Raw genomic sequence first — 18,573 nt, 5'->3', positions numbered from 1 at the left:
TACAGTCAGTTGCTTTTGAAAGATTTTTGGCTGATTTCCAGGCTAGCTCGCTCTAACACTTAGTTCTGGCCTTAAAATTCTCAAAAGCAAGGTAGGCACAATTATTCTCATCTCTGTTCTTTAAAAACACCAAAGGTGAATAAGATAGTAAAATTCCCAGTGACTGTGGAAGACAAAGGCTGGCTCAGTGGGGCTTATTCTTAAATCTCTATATTCTGCAATTCTAAACTTAGCTATTTTGCCCCCTCCTCAAAATGCTTAATCTTTTTTTTTTAAAGTAGGTAACTATAAAAATAATACTATGGCAAATATATGGTTTGCTATCTGCTAAGTATTGTGCTAAGCCTTTAAACTGTACTTTCACTCAATTGTCATTAACAACCTAGATCTAAACACTACTATTAATTCATCTTTTCCTCTGAGGAAACTGAGGTACAGAGAAGTTCAATTTCTCATTCAAGGTCACCCAACTACACAGTGTTAAGATTTGAGACCAGGCAGTTTGATTCTAAAATCCATTTTCTTAATCACTACATTCGACTAACTCCCATAAATCATAAACTGACACTCATAGTCTAGTTCATACCTGAGAAAAAAATAACAACACTACTTTCTTTTACCAAAAAAAAAAAAAAAAGAATTAAAAGTCTTACCTTCCTATTTCTTCCCCATTTTCCCTAATTAGTTTCAAGCTTAACATAAATTTGTGTGGGCTGAACTTTGGGGACAGATTTGCATTAACTACAACACATTTTCTGTTTGGAATCTTGTCAGACACATAAGGTCTCAACTCTATGTCTAAAGTTTATTTTCTCTGTACAATATTTGATATCCACAGAAGAAAAACAATACCTGGGTTGCGGGTTCAATCCCCGGTTGGGGGGGGGGTGTCAGAGGCAGCCTATTGATATATATATTTTTTTATTGATATCAGAGAGGAAGAAAGAGAGAGATAGAAACATCAATGATGAGAGAGAATCATTGATTGGCTGCCTCCTGCACGCCCCTACTGGGGATTGTGCCCGCAACTCAGGCATATGCTCTTTGCCTAAATGAATCTGGGACCCTTCAGTCAGCAGGCCAATGCTTTATCCACTGAGCCAAACCAGCTAGGGCTCTATTGATATTTGTCTCATATCAATGTTTCTGGGTGTGTGTTTTTTCTCTCCCTCCCCCCACCTCTTTCTCTCTCAAAAAAAAAATTAATCATAGAATCATCCTATGAGCCAGCAATTCCAGTTCTGGATATATACCAAGAAGCAGGACTCAAAAAGATACTTGTACAACATGTTCATAGCAACATTATTTACAATAACCAAAAGGTGGACACAGCCCAAGTGTCCATCAATGGATGAACAGGTAAACAAAATGTAGTACATACACACCATGGAATATTATACAGCCTTAAAAAGGAGGGAAGTTCTGACATGCGCTACAACGTGCATGAGCCTTGAGGGCATTATGCTAGGTGAAATAAGCCAGACACAGGACAAATGCTGTGATCCCACTCCTATGAGGCACCCAGAGTAGCTAAATTCGTAGAGACAGAGAGTGGAATGGCACGTGCCAGGGCGTCCGGAGGCCCAGGGAGCTGCCATTTAACCGGCATCAAGTGTCAGTTTTGAAGATGGAACAGTTCTTGAGGTGGACGGGGGTGAGGGTGCACCAGAACGTGAATGTATTTAATGGCACTGAAGTGTACATTTGACAGTGGTTACGGTGGTAAATTTTATGTTACGTACATGTATTGTTCATGTTTTGAATTTTCTACACACTTTATGATGCTTTGACATCTTAGGGCCTCAGGGATAGGGAGAGACTGCCCCTCCCAAGGTTAACTAACTTCTAGGGATAGTAAATGAGTTGTATGGACTATGCAAACCAACCAGTCCTCTATCCTAATCATCCTAGGGCCAGGGACCAGACAACTAGAGACCACCCCTAGAGCCCAGAGCCACCAAAATTATTCAAACTAAACAATCCCAAACCTGCTCAACTGCTTCCCTTGCCTTCCCCATTCCCGTTCTCAGAAACCATAATAATGGCGGTTACAACACGCTTTCCCCTCACTCTCTCCGCCTGCGACCAACTCAGGGTTCTCGCCTGTGGCCCTGAGTTTCCCCCTCCCCCTGGGAACTGGGAGTAATCAACTATCTTTTCCGTGGCCTTACCATACATGAATACAACCAAAACCCCGGGTATATTTTACAACAATATATTTTAGCTCAATTGTAAAAAGATAATTTTTATTTTATTTTTTTTTAATATATTTTATTGATTTTTTACAGAGAGGAAGAGAGAGGGATAGAGAGTTAGAAACATCGATGAGAGAGAAACATCGATCAGCTGCCTCCTGCACGCCCCCGACTGGGGATGTGCCCGCAACCAAGGTACATGCCCTTGACCGGAATCGAACCTGGGACCCTTGAGTCCGCAGGCCGACGCTCTATCCACTGAGCCAAACCGGTTTCGGCAGATAAATAATTTTTAAAGAATATTCCAAAAGCACAGATCTAAGTCAAATATGGTACGTCTCTGCTCCTGGAGTTTAACATAGTAGTTCAGAGTGTAGACGCAGGGGTTGAATTTCCTGCACCCAAATGCTGGCTCCACCACTTACTAGCTTCGTGACGCTGGGCAAGTCCCATAGCCACTATCCCTTAGTTTTCTCATATGAAAAGTAGAAATAATAACAGAATGCCCCTCTTAGGGCTCTGTGAGGATTAAGGGGGTTAAAACTAGGAAAGTGTTTAGGACAGTGCAGGTATACAGTAAGAACTCTATAAATATTAACTATTCCTGTTATGGAATCTGCAGCCATTTAAAAAGTGAGGGCGATCTGTATGTGCTGACATGGAAATATATACTCAGGGGGATGGGAATTTCTTAAAGGAGAGAGAGATACATAAGCAAATACTTTTTATGGAAAAAGTTATACCATTATAACCAATGATGCCCCCCAAAAAATATACAAGAAACTCTCAACAGTTCATTTGGGGGGAAAGGAAATAGAGATTTGAATGAGATGTGAGGGAAACTTTTAGGTTTTTTTTATTCAATACCTCCTATTACCAGTGGTCGGCAAACCACGGCTCACGAGCCACATGCGGCTCTTTGGCCCCTTGAGTGTGGCTCTTCCACAAAATACCACGTGCGGGCACGCACGTACAGTGCGACTGAAACTTCGTGGCCCATGCGCAGAAGTTGGTTTTCGGCCTGGGCGAGTCTATTTTGAAGAAGTGGTTCTAACGCCGAGCCACACTCAAGGGACCAAAGAGCCGCATGTGGCTCATGAGCCGCGGTTTGCCAACCACTGTCCTATACTATTTGAAGTTTTTACCAGGTTCATTCACACCTATAAACACAGACATTTAATTTGGGGGGGGGGGGGGGGGGGAGCGTATCTTTCATTGCTCTTTACTGCCACCTAGGGGGTGCTGGGGACATTGCCTGCCATGATCACAATCATTGGTGTTAACCTTATTCCCTTTTTTTTTTTTTAATCCTCACCCAAGGATATTTTTCCATTGATTTTTTTAGAGAGAGGGAAAGACTGAGAGAAATATTGATGTAAGAGAAACACATCAATTGGTTGCCTCCTCCACGAGCCCCGACCAGGGCCTGGGCTGGGGAGGAGCCTGCAACCGAGGTATGTGCCCTTGATCAGAATCGAACCCAGGACTCTTCAGTCCACAGGCCCACTCTATCCACTGAGCCAAACCTAGGGCCTTATTCACTACTTAATAAGTGATCCCACCTTCTTGAGTTAGTATCTTACACCAAACAATTCATGACCTCAAACTTTCAATTTTTAATTAGTTTGGTAACAATCAGAAACGTGGGCCCATACGTTATAAAACTCAATAGATTTTAAAGCAAAAATACCTGGTTTGATCTCCTTCACTGAGTGACCATTCCATCTTTATATTTATAATCTTAATCAGCCTCACCCATTGGCCTACCCCAAATAATCTCACCTCACCCTTTCCCCAATGATCTGTCCACGATGCCTGCATTTCTAAATCAGCTAGCTGCCTGCATTCGAATACTGGTTCCATGACTTCCCAGCTGTGTGACCTTGAACAAATCACTTCACCTCTCTGAGCTTCAGTTTCTTCATCTATAAGATACAAGTGATAATAATAGATCTCGCCCTACTGGTTGGATCAGTGGATAGAGTGTCAGCTTGCAGACCAAAGGGTCCCAGGTTTGATTCCAGTCGGGGTCATGTACCTTGGTTGCAGGTTCCTCTCCGGCCCCGGCCCTCGTCGGGGCTTGAGCAGGAAGCAACCAATCAATGTGTTTCTCTCACATCGATGTCTCTTCCTGTCTTTCCCTCTCTCTTCCACTCTCCCTAGAAATCAATGGAAAAGTATCCTCGGGTGAGGATTAACAAAAAAATAAAAATAAAATAATAGATCTCTCACAGGACTCTTGGGGAGATTACAAGTTGATAGATCAAGCACAATGCCAGGTGCATAACAGGGCTTGATAAACAAATTTCACTGTTAACACCTATGGTCTTCAAATCTCAACTTAATTGTCTCTTCCTCCAGGAAGCCTTCCCTGACCTCCTAACTAGGTCATGTTGTCACAGATGACTGTTGGATGGTTGTTTGATTAATGTCTCTCTTTCCGGCTGGATCATCAGCGCTAAGAGCTCAGGGCCTGGGTCTGTTTTGCCCACCATTCAATCGCCAGGTCTACCACAGTGCCTGGCAGATAGTAGTTATGCCATACATGGGTACTGATAGAGAAATGAGTTAGAAAACGGAAGGCCTCTCAAAAATTAAACGTTAACCAGAACAAGCGTCATGAACCCAGGTTCTGATGGGCTGGGTGACCAGTGTTGGAGTGGAGGGGTCATCCTGCAAGACAGCTCGCATAAAATGAACTGGAAAAAGGATAAGCTATACACCTCTACCACTTCTCCTAGCACCAGCCCAATGTGTTATTTTAAATCAAGGGGAGGGCCACTGGTAGCCCTCGTGGCGTAGTCGTACAAATTAGGAAAAGGTGCCCATTCCTCCCGGCAGGTGGGATCTCAGGACCTACCTGTCTCCTCAGGTAGGCAGCCCTGCCCGGGGCACACCTGCACGGCCCCGGGTACCGGGCTGTCTCACTGGATGAGAGCCACAGACTCCACTTGTCATATCTGAGCCAGAGCAGAAGTCTTGAAACGTTCCCCATGCACGAGCGACTGCATAGCCAGATTAGGGGTCCACGCCCCATGTGTTCTTCCTTATCTCGCAAGTTGTTTTGGAGAGAACCCGAAGCGCACCGTCTTCAAGCCCAAGGCCTCCTCACTGACCACTGTGAGCAAGAAAAACAGCTCAACCTGTGATGCTGGGTTACCCGCTAGCCTGGCTGAGTCCCTCCTGGGCGCCGGGGGCAGCCCTGGCCTTTCTGTGAGCCTGTTTCCACCTCTCCTCTATGGATGCCTTTGGGGCTGGAACCATGTCTTGTTTATTTTGTCTTTTAAAAATCCTTTTTAAAGGACAAAAGTACATCCTTGAGGTAGAAAAAACTTCAAACAATAAACTAAAGAGCTGAAAGTCCTCTTTCTATCTGCTCCTTTTTTCAATCCCACTCCTATTCCCGGAGAAGACCATATTAATAGCCTGTTGTATATCTTTCCAGAACCTTCCATTTGCAAGCCTAATGAGGCCAGTAAACGTGCTAATGTTTATTAAAGGTTTACTAAGAGTCAGGTGCTATTGCTAGGCACTTTTTGTGCATGTCCTCAATTAATTCACAGAACAAGCCTACAAGGGAAGTGTTATTTTTGTTCCCTATTTTACAAAAGAGAAAACCAAGGTGACAGTTACTAGGTGGTAAAGCCAGGATTTGAACCCGGACAGGCTGACTTCAGAGCTCAGCTCTTAACCTCCACTGTTCTGCCATCTGCTTTGGGGATCTGGAACGTCAGACACTTCTCCATTGTCACCTGTGTGCTTCTCTTCCCTCCTTTTTAAAGGCCGCTCAGCAGTCCATAAAATGAATGTATTTAATTCATTTAGTCATTCTCCTATTGACAAACTTTTCAGCAATTTTCAGTTTTTCATTTCCTTATTTCATCAAATCTAAGATTCCACTGACTATATGAAGTATCCAGTTTCATAGAGATTAAAATGTGCATCTCAGAATTAATATATTATGGCATTAGAGACAATGCTGCAAAGAACATGTTTGCATATAATTTTCAGGCGTGGATTTCTGTAGAAGTTTCTAGAAGCAAAACCGTGCACCCAAATGAAGGTGCGTTTTGTTTTTTTTGTTTTTTTGATAGATACAGTGGCATTCCCCTCCAGGAGAACATAATCACCCGTGTCTCCAATTTCCCCAGCAAAATGGCTGGCCCTTTGTAGGTACTAAAGACATGTTTGTTCAGTGGACAAAATGCATGCCCAGGCCCAGCAAATGGGAAGTATTTTGCGATTCTTATGCAAAAACAAAAACAAAACCCACACACAACAAGGAAACCATGACAGTGACTGACGCTGGGAGTACAATATTTTGGTGCTGCATGTGTACACACTTGTTGCTGAAGCGCGGGCCACAGTGAATGACAAGCGTTAATAAAGGCACTTCATGCAGAACGACGTGTCCAAAGTGACTGCAACACTACCTATCAAAAGGCTGTGCACTCAATTTAAAAACAACACCTGAACAGCTCCAACATTTTACAACCCCCGGTTACTAGATGTGAGAAATTTCCAGAAACCTTATGGTGTGTCCTTCTACTCAAACAGCTGCAAGGCTACCTGCACCAGAATGGCCCGGGATACTTATTAAAATGCACACTCCGCTCCAGAGCTTCGAGGAATCACCGTTTCTGAGGATTGGGGCCGGGGAACCTGCATTTTCATCGCTTAGTACTCACGGTGATTCTGAGGCGCTCAAAGGCGTGAGAGCCAGCGCACCCCTGGGCTTTCAGGGGTCCCTTAATTAGATTTTCCCTTTAATACGAGCCCTTTGGCTGGAGAGTGTGGAATCAACTGGAAGTGAGCAAAAATATCCCCCATCTCTAATGGAATCACTCACCCCTAGCAGGGAGGGGGGCCAGAAAGTCGGCGCGCGGCTGCGCCCCCTGCCGTCCCTCAGCAGCCGCGCCCGGGGCCGGGCCGGCCGGAAAGGTCGACTGCGACTGCGCGCTCTGAGGCCCCCAGAGACCGCCTCAGGGAGCCGACGGCCGCGGCGGCCCCGACCGGAAGCGGAAGTAAGGGTTAGCCTCGCGCTTTCCGGGCCCCCGCCGGGCCCACCCCGTGGGCCCCGCCGGCTAGCGGAAGAACCGGAAGCGGAAGTTGCTAAGAGGCGGGGGGAGTGTGTCTGGTTATCTTTGCGCTCCTTGGGTTCGCGCCGCCGCTGCCCGAGCTGGGAAAGCGCGGTCGTGAAACCTCGCCCGGTTTGCTGACCCGGCTCAAACCGGATTCCTGCCCGGAACCCTTAGCCCGAGGGGTGCGGGACTCGGTGCTCCGACTCCCTCCTTGGGTCCTGCGACCCCCCCCCCCCCCCGCGTCCCCGCCTACGGGAGTCCCCGGCGCCTCCCCTGGAGTGAGGCCTAGCCCGGCCCGGCTGCCCGGTGTCCCCGCAGACTCCCGCCATGGGCAACACGAGCAGCGAGCGCGCCGCGCTGGAGCGACAGGGCGGCCATAAGACGCCCCGAAGGGACAGCTCGGGGGGCGCCAAGGATGGGGACAGGCCCAAGATCCTGATGGACAGCCCCGAGGACGCCGACCTCTTCCACTCCGAGGAAATCAAGGTGAGGGGAGGTGGGGGAATCCGATTCCCTTACCTCATGTAGAGATCTACCAGCTCCCCGCCACCGCCCCTCTAAACCTCCACCGAAGTGGGAGGGAGGTGCTCCTTCCGCCTCCGCACTTAGGAGCCCGGTGGCCCTGGAGGAGCCCTCTTAGTCCCGCCGCCGGTGTCTGATTACCGACCGGAGAAAGTCACCCTGAGGGAGGAGGGCCGCACTGCACTAACGTCGTTAGGAGAAAGCGGCTCAGAGTCTCAGATTCTTAATTAAGATCGTGGAGCCAGCAGTCACTGAGCCCGTCTTCGCTTTCCTCTTAGGTATCCTAATTGATTTCACTGAGAAACCTCCCTCCCCTGCAGGAAGACTGGCCCTTGTTGTAATAGTGGGTTTTGCAGGTTGTTGTCAGTTTTGGAGACAGCGCACACAGGTGAGCTGAAAGCTGAGTTGGACAGCTGACTGCGGTGGGCAGGGGCGTCGGGCCCTGCCTAAAACATTTGGTTCCCACCCCCACCCCCACCCCCCTCGCTCAGAGCGGGCACAGAAGGGTCCTTGCGCTTCTGGAGGCCGTGGTGAGTGAAGGAGGCGCCCGCAGCAGCTCATCTTCTCTCCCCTGTTGTGTAAATGTGACCATGTGTTAAACAGGCCGAAGCCAACCGAATGCGGGCATCCTGCTGCAGTCTGCTTTAATTCATCAAAATGTCTAAGATGATTCATACTCCTACCACCCCATAGGGCCTGTTCCCAGCTGCAAGGCCACTTAGTGACTCTGGCAGCTGCGCTGTATGCAGTTTATCCTCGGAAACGAAGAACTCATTTCTTGAGGACAGTGCAGGTTTAGGTGAAATGAAGGTGCCTGGCCTCCCCTTCCCCAGCCCGACTTGTTCTGTTAGCATCCACTTGTGTATTGAGCATCGTCCATTAGGCTAATTGCCTGGCAACTCATTCCAACTTGGCTCACATTTTTTCTCAGATGTTGAGCTGGGTGATCATACTATCTATAATAATAAAAGCGTAATCTGCTAATTAGACTGGTCGTCCTTCCGGACGAAGCCGGGGCTTCGAGGAAAGCCCGGGTCCCGGGTGCCAGAGGGAAGCCAGTGCAGGCACCCGGGGGAAGGAAGGCCTACTCTTGCACGAATTTCGTGCATCGGGCCTCTGGTTATCTTATATTCTCACTTGGATCTTCGCTGTAAAGGCTCTGCTTTGACTTGGCTTTCCATCCTGCAATTTGAACTTGCTTTCTGAATCTGTTGCGTTTCTGAGAAGCTACGTGCAACATGAACTTTGGAGTCCTGGTTTTCCAACGACTTGACATCCCTTCCCTCAGGAATAATTTTGGCCCAAGGGTGGCTATTTAAGACAGCATAAGAATGGAACTACTTTCTTCAAGAAGTATTTGTTCTGCCCTAGCCTGTTTTGCTCAGTGGGGAGAGCGTCGGCCCACAGACTGAAGGGTCCGGGTTCGATTCCAGTCAAGGGCAAGTACCTGGGTTGCAGGCTCGATTCCTGGCCCTGGTCAGGCGTGCAGAAAACAACCAATCGATGTGACTCTCACATCAATGTTTCTCTCTCTCTGTCTCTCCCCCTCCCTTCTACTCTCCCTAAAAAAATCAACGGGAAAATATTTTCGGGTGATGATTAACCACAAAAAAAAAAAAGAAGTTTTTGTTCTGTTGCTATTCCAAAACTTCTAAAAAAATGTTTAGCATACAGATGATCTGTGGAGAATGATTTGAAATAGTGTCCATAAAAAAAAAGTCACGGATTCTTTTAACTATGCGCAAATGTACCATTTTGGCTGGAGTTACCACATCCTCAGTGGAAACCGTTTTCAGTCTGTTATTCTTTAATCTGAAATCTTGTTAAGCTCAAAGAATGCAGGCAGCTCAGGTCAGTATGCAAAGGGAAGATGCCCGTTCAACACGTTAACAGTCTTTCCCAACCTGGAACTCCTGCTCTTTTAAAGTCTTCGGCTGCTGACTAGGAAACATGTAACAGATCCAAAACCACGTATATCTCACCCAGAGTCAGACGTGTTTCTTTCTCTCTGGAGCATCCCAGTTCCACGTCGTTTCCCACGCTAAGAGCTACTGTTGACCGTGGGGAGGGCTGGTCTTTGTCTTGCCTTTTTCTCCCCGGTGTCTGGACGGCACTCAGTGAAGGTAGTTTTTCCCTTCCTCGGAATCTGGATTTGCCAGTTTTCAAGTTGACACCTCTGGAATTGTCCCTAATAAATGTTCATGTACTTCAAATCTTGCTTAATTAAGGGAGGAAAATGACCTTTATTAAGCTAGTCTTGAATTCATTGCACCTTCTTCCAAGGGAGTTTTGTCATTTCTCCTAGAATTTTAATGTAGTCCTCTTTAATCGCAGCAATAATAGCAGCTAATAATTTTTAAGCACTTACCATATGTCAGACACTACGCAGAGCATTTTACATGGACTTTCTCGCTCAGTCTTCACAACAATCTTAAATTGTTATTTTTACTGTCTCCATTTTGCCAGTGGGGAACTGACGTACTGGCCAGTTAATGAGCCTGAACATGAACCTCGGTAGTAACAGCTGCCTCTAGAATGAATTGTCAGTTTAGGGTGACTGTCTATGTAGGGAGCTCACTAATGACTTCCTGTCCCTGAGTACACGGCTGTGTTCCTAGGCTCCAGAGAAGGAGGAGTTCCTGGCCTGGCAGCACGATCTGGAAGTGAATGATAAAGCTCCTGCCCAGGCTCGACCCACTGTCTTCCGCTGGACGGGGGGCGGCAAGGAAGTGTACTTATCTGGGTCCTTCAACAACTGGAGTAAACTTCCGCTCACACGAAGGTAATTGCCTGGGAGGGTTCACGTATCGTCTCAGCTCAGGGATGCTCTTGTTCCTGAACCATCTCTGCCAGTGAATAGAAAGGGGTGTTTTTATAATACGAAGCGCTGAATGGAAGAATAATCTTGCTTAATAATTCATAGGTTCCATTCGCACACCCACATGTCTAGGTTTAGAGCACACGTAGTGACGAGCATTGCTTCCACTTCACGTACTCAGCTGTGCGTTTGCTCAGGCAGGATTCTGGGAAAGAGAAGTCTATTCCTAGGGCTGTAGAGAAAGCACCAGGCTGGGAATTTCGAGACCGGACTTGAGACCATATTGGCTGGGCTAACCTGTCATTAATACCTAAGCCTCAGCGTTCCTCTCTGTAAGAAGAGACTGTTGGATCGGATGGATCGGATGATCTCTGAGGTTCCTTCTAACTCGGATTCTCTGTGCGTTACTTTGTTTGAAAGGTACATGTTATGTAGCATCATTAACAAGACCGCAGTACACTAGTTCATCGGGAGCCCTACATGGACTTTTGTCTCAAAGTGTCGGTGACAGCATCTTCCCTGGGGGGTACTCCTGATGAAGCCGAGGGAGAAACGTGGCCTCGTGGCCAGGCCTTGTTATTGTCAGGGAGCCACCTGCTTTTCCAGGGGTGATACTGGTGAGGAGGGAGCTGCTGGGCACAGTGACAAGTTGCTTCAAGTCGGGAACAAAACAATCAAAGGTTTTCTGGGACCTTTTTAACAAGTTATGCTTCTTCAGAGAACTTTTGCCTCCTGTTAAATTGCTCCCCTTTCCTGCCCATCGCAAACTGACAAAGGGCAAAGCTTGGCTGCAGGCTGTTGCCATCCTCCTTGGCATCTAGGCTGCCAGGTGTTTTGTGTGCACGTTGAGAAGGACAGATGCCTGTCAGCCGACCTTTTGAGTAAAGTGAGTTTTAATAAAACGTTGCATCCCTGCTTCCTTGACCATTTCTAGATTAAGATCTATGTATTGATTTGCTTGAATTGCTTAAAAATGTTTATACTCCTGCAGCTGAAGTCTTGGTTTTACACGGGAAGGTTTGGTTTTGTTCTATGGCTGGTTTTGTAAGTACGCTCAGAAGGCAGCCCACTCAGCTGGAACCTCTACTTCCTTTTCCTCGCAGCCATAACAACTTTGTAGCCATCCTGGACCTGCCGGAAGGAGAGCATCAGTACAAGTTCTATGTGGATGGTCAGTGGACACACGACCCTTCTGAGGTACTCTCCCCCCGCCCTCCGTCCTCTGCCTGCCGCACAATCCAGATGAGTCACCTTCCCTTCTAGACTGTTGCCAGGTCCCTTTGTCCTGCTGGTAGAAGTCCCTGTGTGTGGCTGAGCTAGATAACAGTGCTAAGTGTCAGACAATTGGCATACTTGACCAAGAGGAGCCGGTTGGCTAGACAAGAGCTGAGCCCTTCCAGCCAGGAATTCTAGATCCTCTAAGAATAACCCCAGAGACCTTCCCCATTATGATTTCTGCCTGTCTGTCTCTTCCCAGCCAGTAGTAACCAGCCAGCTTGGCACAGTTAACAACATCATTCAAGTGAAGAAAACTGACTTTGAAGTGTTTGATGCTTTAATGGTGGATTCCCAAAAGTGCTCCGATGTGTCTGGTATGAACACAGTTACTTTATACCACGTGTGTGTAGGTGGGGGCTGGACAGTGTAGAAATCCTCTGTTTCCCTCTCCTCTCACTCTTGAGTCGAGCTGCCCAGTCGGGTGGACGTTTGTAGCTCCCTAAAGAGCCTCATAATGAATCCCTAACTCTGGGGTCCGGTGGCTGAAATCCAGCCCCGAGGAAGCAGTAAGTCATTGGGGGGTGCATCTCCAGGATTCAGTAGGTCGGCTTGGCCACAGAGATGAGAGAATTGAAACAGAATCAAAAGGCCTGGGAGCCCGGCCTTGGGTCAGTGATGAGCCAGCACCGGGGAAGCCTGCCAGCCCCCGCTGCTCACAACCCACTCAGGGTGCCTGGAGCGTCTCAGCCTGACACGTGGTAAACAGGCACCTCCGTGACCTTGGCCGTCACCGTGTGGCACATTAGCACCTTGTTGGGCAAGGAGGCTCACCACAGGAAACAGGCTGCACAGCACGGCCTGCTAAGGACAGTCTCAGAAAACTTTCCCATCTTTCACGAGTCACCCAATCCTAGCCCTTTCGGTAAATTGCTTTCCATCCAAACCCACAGGAAGGAACTGCCTGGCAACAATAAGTACAGTTCAGCGGGAGGATGTGTTGTCATCTAAAGTGTCAACAGCAACCGCACTGCAGCCTTTACACAATTCCTGGGCCCCTGGGAGGCCGTGGGAGGTTCCCCAGGACTGTGCCTGTCAGTCTAAGAAAATGGCTTCCGTTCAGTTTGCAGGATGATTCCTCTTGGCCTCCTGGCTCGACCTGGAGGTTCTGCCACCAGGCCTTGTTCTTCGGGCTCCGAAGCGACGGTGGTAAATGACCGTGGTGGGAATCCAGACATCGAGTTCTCTCTGGCCAGCTACCTGGTCTTTTAGAGAAACCATTTCTTTCTTTTCCAGATAGGTGGGAATTGGGGGATGGAGGAAATGCCCAAATATCCCCTATTTACTGGGCCATGCACTGAGGCTTTTAGTCACGTTTCCCAGCCTCGATCCCTGGGACAGAAAACTGACCCCGCCCCCGCCCCCCCGCAGGTAACCCACTCGGGCTTTCTGTAGACTTCTCGGGCTCTCTTAACATCTGGATTGACTCCCGGCGGCTCGGTGTTCTGCACATACTGCTTTTGTCCGTTTCCTGCTGTGAGCTGTTCGGGTCATGGGAAGGGAGGGAGCCTTTCCCTAGAAAGTGCGATGAGGAAATGGGCCGGCCGGGCCCTGTTTATTCCCGACAGCCCAAGGGTCAGGCGACCAGCCCCATCCCGATGTCCTGAGTTACAGTTCAGTCCTCCCAGCTGAGGGAGCTGCTGCTAACTTTGTGAAATACTGTGCTTCTAGACGCTTCTTAATATGTCTGCATAATCGAGACACTCAAGCAGGAGTTTGAAAGGAACCTGAAAGTGATAGAGTCGAGTGCCTTTGGAGATCGGGTTTCCAATTTTGCTTTGTTTTGATTTGCAATGTGCCAGTGCCTCATATAACCTGTGTAAACAGGCTGCTGTATCTTCTGTTTTATTCTGGCTGGCGCTGCTCCCAACTCAGGCTAGGTCACTTAAGCCTCACTTGGTGCCTGGAGCTTCTTTGCGGTATTGGCCAGTGCAGCCCATAGCGAGGAGCATGTCCCTCCTGTTGGGTCACGATGGACAGCTTCCTTGTTAGTCTGACCAGACTCACCATCTCTGCCACAAGTGCTGTCTCCTGCAAAGGCACCTAAGTTCACTGCTGAAGTTTATCCAGTCACCGGATTCCAAAGGGTTTTCTCATTGCCTCTGCTCTTCACCCTCGGGGCCTGTGTATTCTGCAAGAGAATATAAATCTGTATTGAGGGAACAGGACAAGCAACACTAGACGGTGCCGTGAATTAAGTGAGACTGCTCCTGACTCCATTTTCAAAGTAAGTGTCCTGTCACCATCTCCCAACAGAGCTGTCCAGTTCCCCGCCAGGACCCTACCACCAGGAGCCCTACATCTCAAAACCGGAGGAACGGTTTAAAGCACCGCCCATTCTCCCCCCACATCTGCTCCAGGTCATCCTGAACAAGGACACGGGCATCTCTGTGAGTGCACAGGCGTCTGCCTGGACCGTCCTCCGCCGTCATGTTCAGCCGCCCCCTCTCTGTCCACCTCGTGCAGAGCAGCTGCTGGAAAAGCTCAGGGTCGCCCCTCAGTGTTAATTGCCGGTCCACCTCTGCCGTGGGAACGGCTGCTGGCAGGGCCTTCTCCAGGGGGTGCTGCCTCTCCATCCAGCAAGCCTTTCGGAGCTTTTCCTTGCATTTTACTCCTTTCAAATTTTATGACAAAAATACATAAGCCAGCCCTTCTCAGGAAGCTGCATAATGGAACTCCTCCGTTAGCCCCCCATGCTCAGAAACATTGCTCTTAGGTCAGAATTTGGGTGTCTCGGCAGCACATGCCTCTGGGAGGTCGCTAGCACAAAGGAAGTGCGGGTCCTCCTGGGCCCTGGAGAACACACCATCACTCCCTCGTGGCTAATTGTCCATTTTGTTGAACCCAAATCGCCCAGTTTTCTGCTCTGGGGTTCCTGGGGAGGCTAGATGTTCTTCAGCTTTGTTCAAGCCGCCACCTAAAAGGCATCCACTTACCAGGTGGAAAGCGCACAGAGCCGTGGCTCTGGCCTCCACACGAAGTGTGTACGAGACAGGAGCTGAAGGACACGAGTGCAGGCGTTCCCTGCACTGGCCATGCTTTGTTACCCAGGGACCCACCACTCAGGGCAGAGTGCCTAAGCACACACATCTGACAGCTGAGCTGACTTTTGCCCTACACCTTTTCTCATTGGAATGAGCATTTATAAAATTGGAGAGTGGTACATTGGAAAAAGAAATCCAGATTTCTGGTTTCTCTTTAAAAATTGGAGGGTGTGGCAACATTAGTGCCTGTCCTGTGAGCTTTGTGGAGCAGTAGTGCCTTCCCCCCCCCCCCCCAGCCCCCTCAGTGATTCATGTCATTCTCCAGGTGCGGGAGTGTTTGGTATAGACTGTATCCTCCCGCTTTCTCTAAAAGTGCGCTCTGGACAGCTCTGTCTTCTGCCGCTCCAATAAGAGGACAGGGCTGTGGGCCACACTTGATAGAGGCCAAGGCACAGCCTGAGCAGAGACACCGGGGAGCCCAGCAGCACATGGAGGCCCCCCTGGTTGGAGCATGAAGCACGACCCCCTCGCCTCACCTGTCGCCTTGGACAGCCCTTTGGCTGCCTGACTTAGAAAGACGGCGCCTGAGAGGCTGCTCGCTTTCCTTTGCTCCCCGGGGCTGTGAGATAAAGTGGGGAGTCTTCCTGATTCCCAAATCGTACATGCTCACCTCACGTCTGCTTCTGTTCCTCACAGTGTGATCCGGCTTTGCTTCCTGAGCCCAACCACGTCATGTTGAACCACCTTTATGCACTGTCTATCAAGGTAATGACGTGTTTGCTGCTGTCAGGGCTGTGATTCTCAAAGTGTGCTCTGAGCCCCTAGACCTGAACTACCTGGGGTTCTTGGCTCAGGGGCAGCTCCCAGGACCTGAGGCAGACCCCCGCTCCAGTCCTGCGGGCGGCCCAGGAACCTTTCGATGAAGCCCGCATGGTGATGCTCATGCTTCACTCCATGAACGGTGAGCCCTGATCATTTGTCATTTCCACCCTTTCTCAGGACGGAGTGATGGTGCTCAGCGCGACCCACCGGTACAAGAAGAAGTATGTCACCACCTTGTTATACAAGCCTATATGAGGAGCTGCGAGCAGCCGTGAGCCCGGAACACGGGCACCACCAGGCTTCACACGCATGCTTCCCACCGAAGGGAAGGGACTGTCAATTCCCCATTTCACGCTCTGTACGACATTTCATACCTGCCCTGGTCCTGCCTGAAGGTCGGTTCTGGGCACAGCAGCTCCTGGCACGCCTCCGTCTGTCACGGCCCTCTCCACACCCAGTGGCCGAGAGCAGAGTCGAGGACGGAAGGCCCACAGCCCCACCACAGGGCGCAAGGACGGGTGCACTTCTAAATACACACACCCCAAACCGGTCGTGGAGGTTTCCTTAAGCCAAAAACAAACACTAGCTGCTTTAGTAGCAAATACCTGGGAAGCAGGAACAGGCCACACAAAATTTCTAATTGTGTGTGTGTGTTTACGGCCTGGCTCTGGCGCTGACACCAAGTACAGTGTTGGTGTTGCCCGGCCTCTGCAATCAAAGCAATATTGTCTCCCGTTCTCTGCTCCAGGGAGGTGTCGTTTCTATAGCAATTAGCACCTGTCTGATTTCAGGTGACGTTTTACAGTTGTTACACTTACGTGCACTAAGTTTTGTTGTGTGTGTTTTTTTAACCAAAAATGGCTGATGTACAGCCTTAGGGCAATTTTCTAATCACCCAGCTAGAATGTAGATCATGTGAACAAACTGCTCAGCAATAATCTGTTCTCAGAACAGACTTCGAAAACCGCTGCCGGGTTTCTCCATTAAGCTGGATGATCCTGAGGACTGGCCACTGTTAGCAGCGAGGTCGTCCAGCTTTTTATTCTCATCGTAATGAGGTGACAGTGTTACCATGAAAACCTTGGGGGGCACCTACCCCAGCCTATGCCACCTGCTCAGGACCTCTGTCCCTACCTAGAAGGCTGTCGCAGTTCTGTTGCTTATTCTGCAAGGAACTTAGAACTCGACAGCTGCCTTCTAAATTTGTGTTGGGATGACATCCTTTGGACCAAAACAAACCTCTTTATGCTGGGCTTGGCTTCCGGGGAGATGCCTCAGATGTTACCATTAGTACAGGCGCCTGTCCCCAAGTCAGCGGAAGCTGTCATGCTCTGTGTTCCTGCTGGGACACAGAGGAAGGAACTCCTGGCTTCCAGTACCTGTTCCATAAACCCGAGTCCAGGTTAAAGTAACCCTTTTTTGTTACTGTTTCAAAACACTGAGTTATTGTCGACGTACAGGTTTCAATAAAGCATTCATTCAGTGCCATGCTTTTCTATCATTTTCATGTCCTGTGACTCACGGGTGAGGCTCCATTCCCTGACCACACCCATTCCGCACACAGTTTGAAAGGCTATTAAGGACCCTGGAGATTTCAAGTCCTTTTGAACAGCTGAATCACAAGGGGAAGCTGAGGAGAGGTAGCCGAGGATGTTCCTGGGTGAGGCAGGGAGGTGGTATCCCAGGTCAGAGGTACTGCTACCTGTTCATCATCAAGCACCAAGAGGGAGCCTGGGGTCATGGCACCTGCTTGGAAGCCACCAGGACGACCTGGAGTCAGACCTGTTCTTGCCAGCTAACTGGCTCTGTCCTCCCAAAAAGATGGACGGTTACAGGTATCCCTTTAATGAGCCTTTCTTCCCAGGCATCAGGGGTTGTTGAAATAAGTTTCAGAGAAGGGGACCTCTGGGACAGCTGGTCCACTGAGGTGGAGCGCGGCTGGGAAAGCTTTCCTGGCTGGATAATTAGCCATCTCACCCGGAAAGCCCAGCTCTGGCCAGAGTGGCTCAGTTGGTTGTTCCAGGGCCCGAGAGGGTGCCGGTTCAAATCCCGGTCAGGGCACATGCCCGGGTTGTAGGCATGACAAAAAAATACAGGTGGTTGTGGGAGGTGACCCTGCTGGCAGAACCGTGCTGTGTTTAACACAGCCGGTTAGTGTTTCTCCCTCTTTCTCTAAAATCAATAAAAACTTTAAAAATAATAATAATAAAAGCCTAAGTTGGAAAATGCAGCCTGCAAATTGGCTCTACCCATGAACTTCAGAAGAAGCCAAGCTGGAAATGCAATGTGAAAGCATTTGGAGCCAGTAAGCCCGGTAACTGTCCTGCGCAGCCCAGGGACCATGGGGACCCGGCTGAGACGACCGAGGGAACATAGGCTCCAACCACAAAACCAGCACGTGGTGTCCGCACTCACCACAGCTGCTTGTGTATTTCAACGGCTTCATTTTAACCCTGAGGTCCAGAAGATTGCTCACACCCAAGTGAAAGACTATACCCAAGAGGTAAGAGAGATTATTCCATGGATGTGGAAAAGCACGGGCAAAGCCACCTGTAGGCCTGCGGTGTCCCATGACCCAGGGAATGTTCCTCTGGTAGCAGGCCCATTGTGGGTGAGGACTGGGTACATGGCTAGTTAAAGCGTAAGTTGCTTATGAATGTAGAGAGATTTTTCCCTCTGGGAGTTTATATGCAAATTAGTGGCCCGGTGCATGAAATTCGTGCACAGGGGCCGGGGGTGTTCCTCAGCCCAGCCTGCACCCTCTCCAATCTGGGACCCCTCGAAGGATGTCCTACTGCCAGTTTACAGGGATTGGGCCTAAACCGGCAGTCAGACATCCCTCTCACAATCCGGGACTGCTGGCTCCAGCCGCTCAC

The 18,573-nt window shown here is 49.2% G+C and overlaps 1 protein-coding gene across 1 annotated transcript; it reads left to right on the top strand.

Annotated features, from left to right (window-relative positions):
* The first annotated feature begins 7,296 nt into the window (after nt 1–7,296).
* PRKAB1 (protein kinase AMP-activated non-catalytic subunit beta 1) lies at nt 7,297–17,202 on the top strand. Its single transcript, XM_079762863.1, has 7 exons — nt 7,297–7,762; nt 10,417–10,580; nt 11,720–11,813; nt 12,094–12,208; nt 14,148–14,281; nt 15,572–15,640; nt 15,875–17,202. Exons 1-7 carry the CDS (start codon nt 7,604–7,606, stop codon nt 15,950–15,952), a joined length of 813 nt encoding a protein of 270 aa, XP_079618989.1. The 5' UTR covers nt 7,297–7,603; the 3' UTR covers nt 15,953–17,202.
* The last annotated feature ends 1,371 nt before the right edge of the window (nt 17,203–18,573 follow it).

Source organism: Cnephaeus nilssonii, assembly GCF_951640355.1.
Source record: "Cnephaeus nilssonii genome assembly, chromosome: 22".
Lineage (NCBI taxonomy): Eukaryota > Metazoa > Chordata > Mammalia > Chiroptera > Vespertilionidae > Cnephaeus > Cnephaeus nilssonii.
Note: the sequence above shows the minus strand (reverse complement) of the source record. Positions and strands in the feature narration are given on the sequence as shown.

Excerpts from the sequence above, each read along its gene's own strand:
- PRKAB1 (XM_079762863.1), top strand. The coding sequence starts at position 7,604 with ATGGGCAACACGAGCAGCGAGCGCGCCGCGCTGGAGCGACAGGGCGGC. Across the intron at positions 12,209-14,147 it reads AAAGTGCTCCGATGTGTCTG|AGCTGTCCAGTTCCCCGCCA; the intron begins GTATGAACACAG and ends ATCTCCCAACAG. Across the intron at positions 14,282-15,571 it reads ACAAGGACACGGGCATCTCT|TGTGATCCGGCTTTGCTTCC; the intron begins GTGAGTGCACAG and ends TGTTCCTCACAG.